The sequence below is a fragment of the Schistocerca piceifrons genome, chromosome 7 (genome assembly GCF_021461385.2).
Source record: "Schistocerca piceifrons isolate TAMUIC-IGC-003096 chromosome 7, iqSchPice1.1, whole genome shotgun sequence".
NCBI classification, from domain to species: domain Eukaryota; kingdom Metazoa; phylum Arthropoda; class Insecta; order Orthoptera; family Acrididae; genus Schistocerca; species Schistocerca piceifrons.
In genome coordinates this window covers 89517397-89529826 of record NC_060144.1, presented here as the reverse complement: position 1 = coordinate 89529826, position 12430 = coordinate 89517397, and the positions used below count along the sequence as shown (strand labels likewise).

At 39.5% G+C, this 12430-nt stretch overlaps 1 protein-coding gene across 1 annotated transcript in view; it reads left to right on the top strand.

Moving 5' to 3' along the window:
* The window catches only part of LOC124804918 (phosphatidylinositol phosphatase PTPRQ-like), a 424691-nt gene that overhangs the window by 140371 nt on the left and 271890 nt on the right, over positions 1–12430 (top strand). Inside the window, exon 5 of the mRNA XM_047265295.1 lies at positions 11001–11312. Coding sequence (XP_047121251.1) covers positions 11001–11312 — 312 coding nt within the window. The remainder of the gene's footprint in view (positions 1–11000; positions 11313–12430) is intronic.

Sequence of the window (12430 nt, the reverse complement as noted above, 5' to 3'; positions counted from 1 at the left end):
CTAGGCTTACAGATAACTCACCTTTACTGTTTGGATCATTACTCTGCATGACATCAATGAAAAACTGCTTTGACTGGACTTACATCATCACATATACCACTTACCTTACCTGTATTGTCAACATCATTCACAAATAACTCTAAAACTTCATTATTCGTAAATCCCACATATACCTGATACTCATCATCATCAAAGTCTTCCAAAATTACTTCATCAACAACATCATTAACAACACAAGTCTCATCTCCATCAAAATCACTTGGCAGTGTGGTTTCAGTTGCCTCAGACTGCAGTCATGTGTGTGAGTTGCATTTGCCTGAGTGTGTGTGTGTGTGTGTGTGTGTGTGTGTGTGTGTGTGTGTGCACGCGTATGTGTGTCTATTGTTGACAAAGACCATTGACCGAAAGCTTTAGATGTGAAAATCTTTTTATTGTGCCTATCTGCGACTCAGCATCTCCACTATATGGTGAGCAGCAATTTTCCTTCTCATAATATTGTTACCTCACATACATTCATTTGCAATAACCTACCAGTCTCAGGCTTACCAACCTCAATTCTTTCACAGATCTAATTCACATCTACATCAAAAACACCACCTAGTTCAGAGTCAATACAGTCATCACCTGATTTACATACATCAATACCACTGTTTTCTGTCCAGGAGAAGAAATCATTAGTACATACTACATCAAAATTCTCACTACTCTCACATTCTGGTTTGTGATTAGCACTACAGTAAAGTGCTCTTTGTGGGATGTACAGGGATGAGATGCAGAGAGGGTAGGGCAACTGGTGCAGTCAGGAGGTTAGATGGCAGGGGGTGGAAAAAGAGGAAACTAAGAAGACTGTGGATACATTTGTGGAATAGAAGGCTATGAAGTGAGAACAGGGAAGGGAATAGGTAAGTGAAGGACAATGACTAGCAAAGGCTGAGGCAAGGAGAGTTACGTGAATGTAGGATACATTGCAGGGAGAGTTCCCACCTGTGAAATTCAGAAAAGATGGTGTTGGTAGGAAGAACCCAGATGGCATGGGCAGTAAAACAGTCATTAAAAGGAATAATGTTGAGCTGGGCACTATTTCTGACCAAGAAACCAAGTACTGCTTTTCATAGGTCTAGCCTCAAAATTACCTTAATAGTGACCTTTTTTTTTTTTTAAAGCCTTTTCATCCTCTGTTTCATGCCCTTATGTACGAAAATTCAAAAAATCCCTTCTTAAACAATACCTATACTACAAGATGAACACCCTGTGCAAAATTCAAGTTTCTATTGTTAGAGATTTGACTTGGGCAATGATGAGTTAATGAGTGAGTCAGTTAGTTGGGACATAGTCTTTTATATATAGATATTAGTTAGTGGCACATGAAATACCAGTATCCTACATACTAAAGGATTCCAGAAGTATCCAAAAATAACTGATTTTCTCAGAAGTAAGGTTGGTGGACTTGTCATGGCTTCAATTATTTGAACCAGCACTCAACAGCACCACAAATTTTCAGGCACATATATTTAAAACAGTCTGTTCACCCTCACTTCTCTCAATTTCAGTCTTTGCTTTGCAAGATGCAGTTAAATCAGAACTAGTGAGACTGCACAAATTTGGTCTCATTATGCCCATATCAACAAGTGAGTGACTAAAAAGGATGATTTCAAACCACCGTTAAGACACAGTCACAATCTGACTTTTATCCAGTGCCACACCTGGAAGAATTACTGGCAAAACTTGTTGGTGAGCATTAGTTTTCTAGGATTGAATTCATAGTTGCATCCTTAAAGTTGCCATCAGATGAGCAAACATGACAGCTCTTGGCACTCAGTATACATTTTTGAATGTTCTTTTATAATCATTTACCTTTTGGTGTAGCTAGCATGCAAGCCATATGCCGGCATGACTAAGGGCATTTAATACAAGGTGGATACCATATGATGGCACTGAGGGGACATGAGGCACTAAGGGCAGTAAAGATATTATATAAGTGGAGCAGAGACAAATAAGGAATGAGTGTAGTGATATTATGAATTGCAAATGAAAAAATCTACTAAATAAGCAACTTTGACACAGGACAGTATTATGAAAGGATAGATTGCTGCTCACTGTATAGTGGAGACACTGAGTCACAGACAGGTACAATGAAAAGACTGCTAAACAAGCAAGCTTTTGGCCAAAAGGCCTTCTTGTGAATTAGACGAAACACACACACACACACACACACACACACACACACACACACACACACACACACATAACTCACACATGACCACTGTTTCTGGCTGCTGAGGTGTGTGTGTGTGTGTGTGTGTGTGTGTGTGTGTGTGTGTGTGTGTGTGTGTGTGTTGTCTAATTTGAAAGAAGGCCTTTTGGCTGAAAGCTTACTTGTTTAGCAGTCTTTTTATTGTGTCTGTTTGTGACTCAACATCTCCACTACATGGTGAGCAGCAATCTACCTTTTAATAATACTGTAATTATTCCATCCTGGATTTTCCATTGTTTGATTTTGACAAAGGACAGATTGTTATTTGTTTTGTTATGTTTTGTTTTAGGGCACAAAAACAACTTAGGTCATATGTGCCCAAGTAAAAACTATAGGATACAAAGACAGAGAGGAGATAAAAATGGCTACACATCAATCCCAATCAAAAGAAAACAGCTAAAAACAGGGATGTGGAGAAAGGGCTATAAAATACACCATAGAGAACAGAGGACCAGAACTAAAAATTAAATGGCCTTCATCATGTTGCTATGACAGATAAAAAGTGAATTGTGGTTGACAACCTGTGCATCATTCTCTAAAGTGGTCGATAACTCAGGCAGGAAACCCAGGTGGGGACATAAATGGTTTAAAAATGGGCGTTCCATCAGGGAATGGCAGATAGTTAAAACTTGGGTGCAATGTGCACAAAGTGGTGGGGGAGTGCCACTTAACAAATGGCAATGGCTAAAACCTTCTCACCTTACACACAACAAAACCATCAACAGTTGCAGTCTGACTGGAATTTTGCATGGGTGTAAACCTTGTACACTGTTCATCTCTATGTGTCTGTCTCAATGAGCACCCAATCCACTTTTTGCCCCTAATATTGTGAAGGCTTTCACATTTGGGCTTTCATCTTTGGCTGGACACTGTGTGAACGCAAGGTATTGTAGTGGGTCCCAGTGGGTGTCAATGTTTTGATGTAATGGCTGGAAAAGAGTGAATGGTCTCCCAATGGAGCACAGCTTCAGCTGTGACAATATTGCACAACCTGCCCTCCATCTCAGATCTCACAGAGACCTATGCAGCCATGACTGTAGGCCTATCAACAGATCAGAACCCAAAATCTGCTATGATCCCAGATGTGCACCACCTTCTCTCATGCCACTGTCACATCACTAGGATCAATTCAGGCCAGGCAACAAGCCACATGAGACTGTAGGCCCATTCACACAGCTGTGGTTACCCACAAAGGTAGAACTTTCATACATTCCCAAGCCTCTCCCAGCACTTGACATACCAGAGCTGGGCCTGCCTCTACATGAAAGTAATCAATAGATTTAGATAACATCTATTATTTAGAGAAGATCTATTGTTCCTTCTGGTGGCACAATGTTGGTTGACAAGTTATGATTCTGACTGGAACTACCTGTCCTAAAACAACCACCAGTTTGGCTCAGCATTGATTTTCCACTTGACCAACTTGTAGGTGGTTGGACGCGCTCCTCACCCCATCGCCACCAACCATGCTACTGGCCAGGTCGTTATTGGTGCTATGTGTAATTTAAAGGTGAATAGGCAACAGTAATCACCATCTGGTTTCAGTGTTGTATTTGTCATTGGACCAAATAGTAGGTGGTCCAACACCCATCTCATACCACCCCCACCACCCACACCTCTGCCAAGGGAATCATTGGCCTTTTGTGTTGTTTAAAGGTGGAATGAATCTACTATCACAACACATCAAACCTGACAGTGGGTCAGGAGCAAACCTGCTTTCAAAACAGATGTAATTCTCTGCTGGTTCAGAAACAACACTACAAGCACATAATTTGGCTCTCATAGTTAGTTACAGCACTCTATAAACTCAACTTCCATACAGCAACAAGCTGATAAACTATAAAGGTGATCATTATGCATTATAAAATTAATAGTATAATAACCTTGATTTACCTCAGAAACTTGGACAAATGATTCAGAGTTGTGGATTTTGGCCCTCAATGCCTATTACTATTCGTGTGGTGCTCACTTCTCAAATTCACTCATAAACTAACTCAAAAATGTAGTTATACACAGTACACATACTCAAAAACAGTCACCAAAACTGTTGGCACATTCATCCCATTCTGACACTAGCTGGATGATTCCATCCGTGAAGAAGCTAGTAGGCTGCTGTCTTATCCAGGCCTGGACCCAGTCACACATTCCATCATCCATTGCCCATGCTAATATCCAGATCTCGTCCATTGTAATTCTGTGGTTATCCAAGACTAAAGCATTCACTTCTGCAATCATTTCTGGTGTGATAACACAATGAGCCTTTCCAGAATGAACATCATCTTTCAGTGACTCACACCCCTCAAGGAATCATTTGTGCCATTCCACAACACTTGAACAACTCAGACTGTACTCATTGTACACAGCTTTCATCCATTGATACATTTCATGGCCTCCAACTCCCTCCGCTGCCAAAAATCGAATCCCTCCTCGTCATTCATGCTTACTTGCCTGCATGTACGGTAGTAGACGTTAACTTGTGTGACCACCTTATCTTCATCATGAAACCACTCTGGCGCTATGCAACATCAAACAGTGTGCATGCATCAGTCTCTCTATCAATAGATGGTACCACCATACCAGCAGTTATGTGGTGCCACCTTACGTGTAAGGAAAAGGTACACACCCTGACCATGTTTCATTTGAATGAACCTCATATAACCAATCATTCTTGAGAAAATTACCATTTGCATAAATTTAGTGAACAACACATATGAAATTGAAGGAATTCATAATTAAATATTGTAATTATTAAATACGAAACAATTTTCTTGTTTGTGTTTCACAATGTTTTTATTTTACATGTCCTAGGATTTGGGTTCCAGTTCTATTTTTCTAATGTTGCTGTTTTGAAGATATTATTAATGTCATCTAATGTTTGATAAAACAAAGTCTACAACTATCAGACAGTTTGTGATACTTCAAAATTTATTGAGCTCTTTTAGTATAGAACAATGAAATTGAATGTTGATATGAAGTATTTACAGTGTAACAGCTGGTTCAGATTACAGGTTATATACACTGACAGAAAGAAAGGGTCACAACATTGAGAAGGAGCCATGCAACATAAACAAAAGTTCATAGGCATGTTTCTACATATGAAAGATGGTATCTATTCACATTTTGCACCAGTCACATAAGAGTGGCACTAGTAGTGCCACTAAGAGGATGCAAATCAGGTTTGCTTTAAATGCAATAATGTTATGATCATGAACATTAATCACATTTGAGATTGGATGTGGTGAGCTGATGTTAGTCAAGAATGCCTTTAAGGTGACAAAGACACCATTACCAGCACCTCACTGAGTTTGAACAAGGTCATATAATAGGACTATGAGAAGCTCGATTTTCCTTCTGTGATATTGCAAAAGACATGGCAGGAATGTAGCCTCTGTACCTGACTACTGGCAGTGGTGGTCATGAGAATGATTGATCACAAGAAGGCCAGACTCCCAACAGCCACATGGCACTACCAAATGGGAAAACCATTGTGTTTGACATATGGCTCTATCTCAACCTACTGCATCTGTAGCAGCAATCTGAGCAGCACTTGAGACCACAGTGACACAATGAACTGTTACAAATTGGTTACTTCAAGGAAAGCTCCAAGTGAGATGCCCTGTAGTGTGCTTTCCACTGACCCCAAACCAGCACTGTTTGTGACTTCATTGGTATCAAACAAGAGCTCACTGGAGGGCAGAGTAGAGGTCTGTTGTGTTTTCTGATGAAAGCTGGCTCTGTCTTGGTGCCAGTAATGGCTGTGTGTTGGTTAGAAGGAGGCCAGTTGACGGTCTGCAACCTATCTGTTTGTGTGCTAGACACACTGAACCTTCACCAGGAATTACAGTCTCAGATGAATTTTGTATGACAGCAGGAGCACTCTCGTAGTTATCCCATGCACCCTGACTGCCAATTTGTATGTCAATCTGGTGATTCACCCTATTGTGGTGCCATTCATTAGCAGGATTCCAGGGGATGTTTTCCAACAGTAATACCCTGGCCCACATACTGCAGTTGTAACCCTATGTCTTCTACAGAGTGCTCACATGTTGCCTTGGCCTGCTCAATAACCAAATCTTTCTCCAATGGTGGACACATGTAAGACACCATCAGCAGACAACTCCAGCTTCATCCCAAACAGCATTAACTGTCCCTGTATTGCCCAGCCAAGTGCAACAGGCATGCGATCCCATCCCACAAACTGACATCTAGCTCCTGTACAACACAATGTATATGTATTTGTATGCTTGCATTCCAACATTCTGTTGGTTATACCTGTTATTAATGTACCACCAGTTCACATTTGGAGTCACTTATATTGTGCTTACATTAACTTTTGGTCTTACGATGTTGATCCCTTAAATGTGTTACCTAGACAAATGTATTCTGATTGGTTTGATGTGGCCCACCATTAATTTCCCTCCTGTGACAAACTCTTCATCTCTGAGTGGCACTTGGAGCCTATGTCCTCAATTATTTGCTGGATGTATTCCAATCTCTGTCTTCCTCTACAGTTTTCACCCTCTACAGCTCCCTATAATACCATGAAAATCATTCCCTGATGCCTCAACATATATCTTGTCATCCTGTCCCTTCTCCTTGTCAGTGTTTTCCACATATTCCTTTCTCACCAATTCCGAGCAGAACTTCCTCATTCCTTACCCTACCAGTCCACCTAATTTTCAACATTCATCTGTAGCACCACATCTCAAATGCTTTCATTCTCTTCTGTTCTGGATTCCCCACAGTCCATGTTTCACTACTATACATTTCTGTACTCCAAATGTACATCCTCAGAATGTTCTTTCTCAAATTAAGGCCTATGCTTGCTACTAGTAGACTTCTCTTGAACAGGAATGCCCTTTTTGCAAGTGCTAGTCTGCTTTTGATGTCCTCCTTGCTCCATCTGTTGTAGGTTATTTTGCTGTCTTGGTAGCAGAATTCCTTAACTCCATCTACTTTGTGGTCATCAATCCTGATGTTAAGTTTCTTGATGTTCTCATTTCTGCTACATCTCATTACTTTCGTCTTCCTTTCATTTACTTTCAGTCCATATTCTTTCTTCATTAGACTGCAAATCATATCATTGATATCCTTCAACCTTGAACTTTAATCCCACTACTGAACCACTCTTTTATTTCCATCATTGCTTCTTTGATGTACAGATTGAACAGTAGGGGTAAAAGACTACACCCCTGTCTTACACCCTTTTTACTCTGAGTGCTTCATTCTTGGTCATCCACTCTTAATGTTCTTACTTGGCTCTTGTACATGTTGTATTTACCCTTCTCTCCCTATAGATTACTCCTATTTTCCTCAGAATTTCGGACATCTTGCACCATTTTACACAGTTGAAAACTTTTTCAAGGTTAATAAATCCTATGAATGTGTGTTGAATTTTCTTTAGTGTAGCCTCCACTGTCAACCACAATGTCAGAATTGCCTCTCTGGTGTCTTTACCTTTCCTAAAACCAAGAAAAACTGATCATCATCTAACACATCCTCAATTTTCTTTTTCCTTCTTCTGTATATTATTCTTGTCAGCAACTTGGATGCATGAGCTGTTAAGCACTTATCAGTTCTTGCAGTCTTCAGAATTGTGTGGATGATATTTTTCCAAAAGCCAGGTTGTATGTCTCCAGAGTCATACATTCTACATACCAACTTGAATAGTCATTTTGTTACCAATGATTTTGGAAATTCTGATGGAATGTTATCTAGCTCTTCTGCCTTATTTGGTCTGAAGTCTTCCAAAGCTCTCTTAAATTCTGATTCTAATACTGGATCCCCTATCCCTTCTAACTCAAATCCTGTTTCTTCTTCTATCACATCAGACGTATCTTCCCCTTCATAGAGGCCTTCAATGTACTCTTTCCACCTATCAGATCTCTCCTCTGCATGTAACAGTGGAATTCCAGCTGCACTCCTAATGTTACCACACTTGCTTTTAATTTCACCGAATATTGTTTTGACTTATCTACTTGCTAAGTCAGTCCTTCTGACAAAAATTTCCTTTTTGATTTCTTCACATTTTTCCTGCAGCAATTTTGTCTCACCTTTGCTGCACTTTCTACTTATTTCATTTCTCAGCAACTTGTATTTCTGTGTTCCTGAATTTCCCTTAACATTTTTGTTCTTCCTTTTTTCATTGATCAACTGGAGTATTTCTTCTGCTACCCATGGTTTCTTCGCAGTTATCTTCTTTGTACCTACGTTTTTCTTTCCATCTTCTGTGATTGCCTTTTTTAGAGCTGTCCATCCCTTTTCAACTATACTGCCTACTGAACTATTCCTTATTGCTGTATCTATAACCCCAGATAACCTTAAGCACATCTAATCATTACTTAGTACTTACATATCCCACTTCTTTGTGAGTTGGTTCTTCCTGACTAATCTCTTAAACTTCAGCATACTCTTCATCACTACTAAAGTGTGATCTGAGTCTATATCTGCTCCTGGGTATGTCTTGCAATTCAGAATCTCTGTCTGACCATGATGTAATTTAACTGAAATCTTCCCATATTACCTGGCATTTTCCAAGTATACCTCCTCCTCTTGTGTTTCTTGGACAGAGTATTCTCTATTACTAGCTGAAATTTATTACAGAACTCAATTAGTCTTTCCCCTCTTTCATTCCTTGTCCCAAACCCATATTCTCCTGTAATCATCTCTTCTGCTCATTCCCCTACAATTGCATTCCAGTCTCCCTTGACTATTAGATTTTCATCTCCCTTTGCATACTGCATTACCCATTCAATATGCTCATATAATTCCTTTGTTTCCTCATCTCAGGCTTGTGACACTGGCAGGTATACCCAAACTATCATTGTCAGTGATGGTTTGCTGTTGATTCTGATAAGAACAACCCCATCACTAAACTGTTCACAGTAACACACTCTCTGCCTACCTTCCTATTCATAACAAATCCTGCTCCCCTTATATTATTTTCTGCTGCTGCTGATATTACCCTATACTCATCTGACCAGAAATCATTGACTCCTTTCTGTTTCAGCTTACCAACTCATATTATATCTAGAATGAGCCTTTGCATTTCCCCTTCCAGGTTTTCTAGCTTCCCTAACCCATTCAAGCGTACCACATTCAAGCTTCTGACATTATGTGATCCAACTCGTATAATGTTATCCTTTCGTTGGTTTCATTACTCTACATTAATTATTTTTTGATGTTGTGATTTTTTTTGTCAGTGTATGTAATTTGTCACTTCACCGTATTAACTGTGAGGTGCTCTTTAGATAAAGTTTTTGGTAAACACTGCGTAACTGAACAGTATTGGATGGATTCAGTGAGGGGCAGGAGAGGGGAGGGGGTGATGGATGCGAATGTATAAATCAGACTGTTTTCAACAATACTAATGATCAACAATACTAATGATAAATTTAATAGAAGAACACACACACACACACACACACACACACACACACACACACACACACACACCACATATTCATAGCTACATCCACAGCTACCTTGCCTGGCTAACTTCATTGTGGTGATGTTGTAGTTCAGTTGGGGTGTAGTGTTGTGCAGGTGGTGTGTACAAGGGGAGAAAGGAGGTTTGAAGGAGGAGCAGGGTTAGAGAAGGGAGGCTTATGGCTGGGAGGGACAAGCAGAAGATGCATGTGATAGAAATGGAGTACTTGTGAGCTTGTTCTGGGTACAGAGTGTGGTGCACAGTGCACAGTAACATGGAATAGTGGATTGAGTGATGCATTAGAACAGAGGGAGCAAGAGACTTTGGAGAGGTAAGTATGAGAACAAGTTGAGTGGAGTTAGAGTCATGGAGCAAGGATGTAAGTTGCTATGAGGCAGAGGCTTGAAAAGGTTCAGACTGGGGTCTGCAGTAACAGCCAATGTAGCCAGCTGGGACTAGAGAAGGATTCTTGTGAAAGATAACAATAGCCTCACTCTTGATTATGTGCCTGTCAATGATTCAGTGCTTCAAATATTTGGTGATTTGTTGCTTTCACTGCTTTCATTAATCATATTTCACTTAGGATATTTGATTACCATATTTATATCTTTGTATAACCTTATTCTCAGTGTTCTAATGGAGATATTTCATGTGATTCAATTAAACAATGCTCTGCTTTCCTTACGTGAATCTATGTGACTGGCAGGCTAATGTAGTATATTTTTATTTTTTTATTTATTTATTTATTTATTTTTTTTTTTTACTGCTCTATTCAGGTATTGTGTTTTGTATGTTTAATATTCAATCTGTTGGAAATCATTGTTACAAATACAAACTGTTAGTGCTAGTAGTCTATGGCTAAATTACTGAAGAATATAAGGGAATGTTAGAAGGTGAGAAATTGCAATAGGAAGACAATGTTGGTCTTTTTAGGTATGCACAAGAATTACGTTATCTATTAAAATTGGCTTGTAATTTCATCTGTGGAATCAATGTGTACTCCTAAGTAAAACAGATGTGGTGGTATGTAGCTGCAGCATCCATGAAGTTGAATATAATAAATAACTATATAATTTTAATGGCAGAAAAACTCTTAGCAAACAATTTATAGAAAAATAGCACTTGCAATTTTTGATAAGGAAATTACATACTGCAAGTGTTGTTTTAGGCTTTGCAATGTCAAAATCCTCTGGTATTCTGCATATAACCTCTGTATTGACTAGCAAATTCATTTCCAGATTTTTATAAAGTTTAATAATTACTTTGACAGTCTTTTTGATAGTATATGCTTTTTGCCATGAAACACTTGTTTTACAGTTCCAGATGAACCCAAAAGTTTATCAGTAAGTGAAAGTAATGGTACACTTTCACTACAATGGGAGCCACCAACATGTAGCCGAGGAATATTGTTGTACTATCATGTTACAATCACTTGCAAAGGTCCAAGAAATGGGCCAGACTGTCCATGCCCACAGAACAGCTCTGCCAGTATCAAAGAACCTCAATCTGTTACACAAACAAAGTTTGTGGGAGTTCATCCATATTCAGAATACAGTGTTGCTGTCGCTGCTGAAACAAAGATAGGTGTTGGAAACTCAAAAGAAGTACCTTTTAATACTGCAGAGGATGGTGAGTTATAATGTGTTTCATTTTTTTCTGACATAATGTGGATTTCAACATATTACTGAAGAAATTATAATGTTATATACTCATTTTCTTAAGCATTTGTCAGTTGAGGTTTGAAGATGTGCATCACATATAATCCTAACTGCTTTCTAGAAACATCTGGTAAATTTGTAAACTAGCTGACATATTCATATTCCTTATGAGATATTACAACTGTGGTTCATGGAAGAGTATACTTGTCTGGGGCTCAGAATGGTGTTTCAGATTCTGTTGCAAAATGGTTTAACAGGTTGTCAGAAGACATCACACTGGACATTGAAAATCTTGCCATACTTAAAAAGAACATATACACTGAAGGGCCAAAGAAACTGGTATAGGCATATGTAATCAAATACAGAGATATGTAAATAGACAGAATATGGTGCTGTGGTTGGCAAAGCCTATATGAGGCAAAAAGTGTCTGGTGCTATTGTTAGACTGCTTACTGCTACTACAATGGCAGGTTATCAAGATTTAAGTGAGTTTGAATGTGGTGCTCTAGTCGGTATAGTTGACACATGAGCGGTGTGACACAGCATCTCTGATGTAACGATGAAGTGGGGATTTTCCTGTATGACCATTTCACAAGTGTACTGGGAATACCAGGAGTGTGGTAAAACATCAAATCTCTGACATCGCTGCAGCCAGAAAAAGATCCTGCAAGAACGGGACCAATGATGAATGAAGAGAATCATTCAGCGTGGCAGAAGTGCAACCCTTCTTCAAATTGCTGCAGATTTAAATGCTGAGCTGTCAACAAGTGTCAGTGTGTGAACCATTCAATGAAACATCATTGATATGGGCTTTTGGAGCTGAAGGCCCTCTTGTGTACCCTTGATGACTGCACAACACAAAGCTTTAGTCCTCACCTGGTCCTGTCAACACTGGAAACATGTTGCCTGGTTGGACAAGTCTCATTTCAAACTATATCGAGCGGATGGACATGTACGGGTATGGAGACAACTCGTGAATCCATGGACCCTGCATGGCAGCAGGTGGAGGCTCTATAATGGTGTGGGATGTGTGCAGTTGGAGTAACGTGGGACCACTGATACATCTAGATTCAATGCTGACAGGTGACA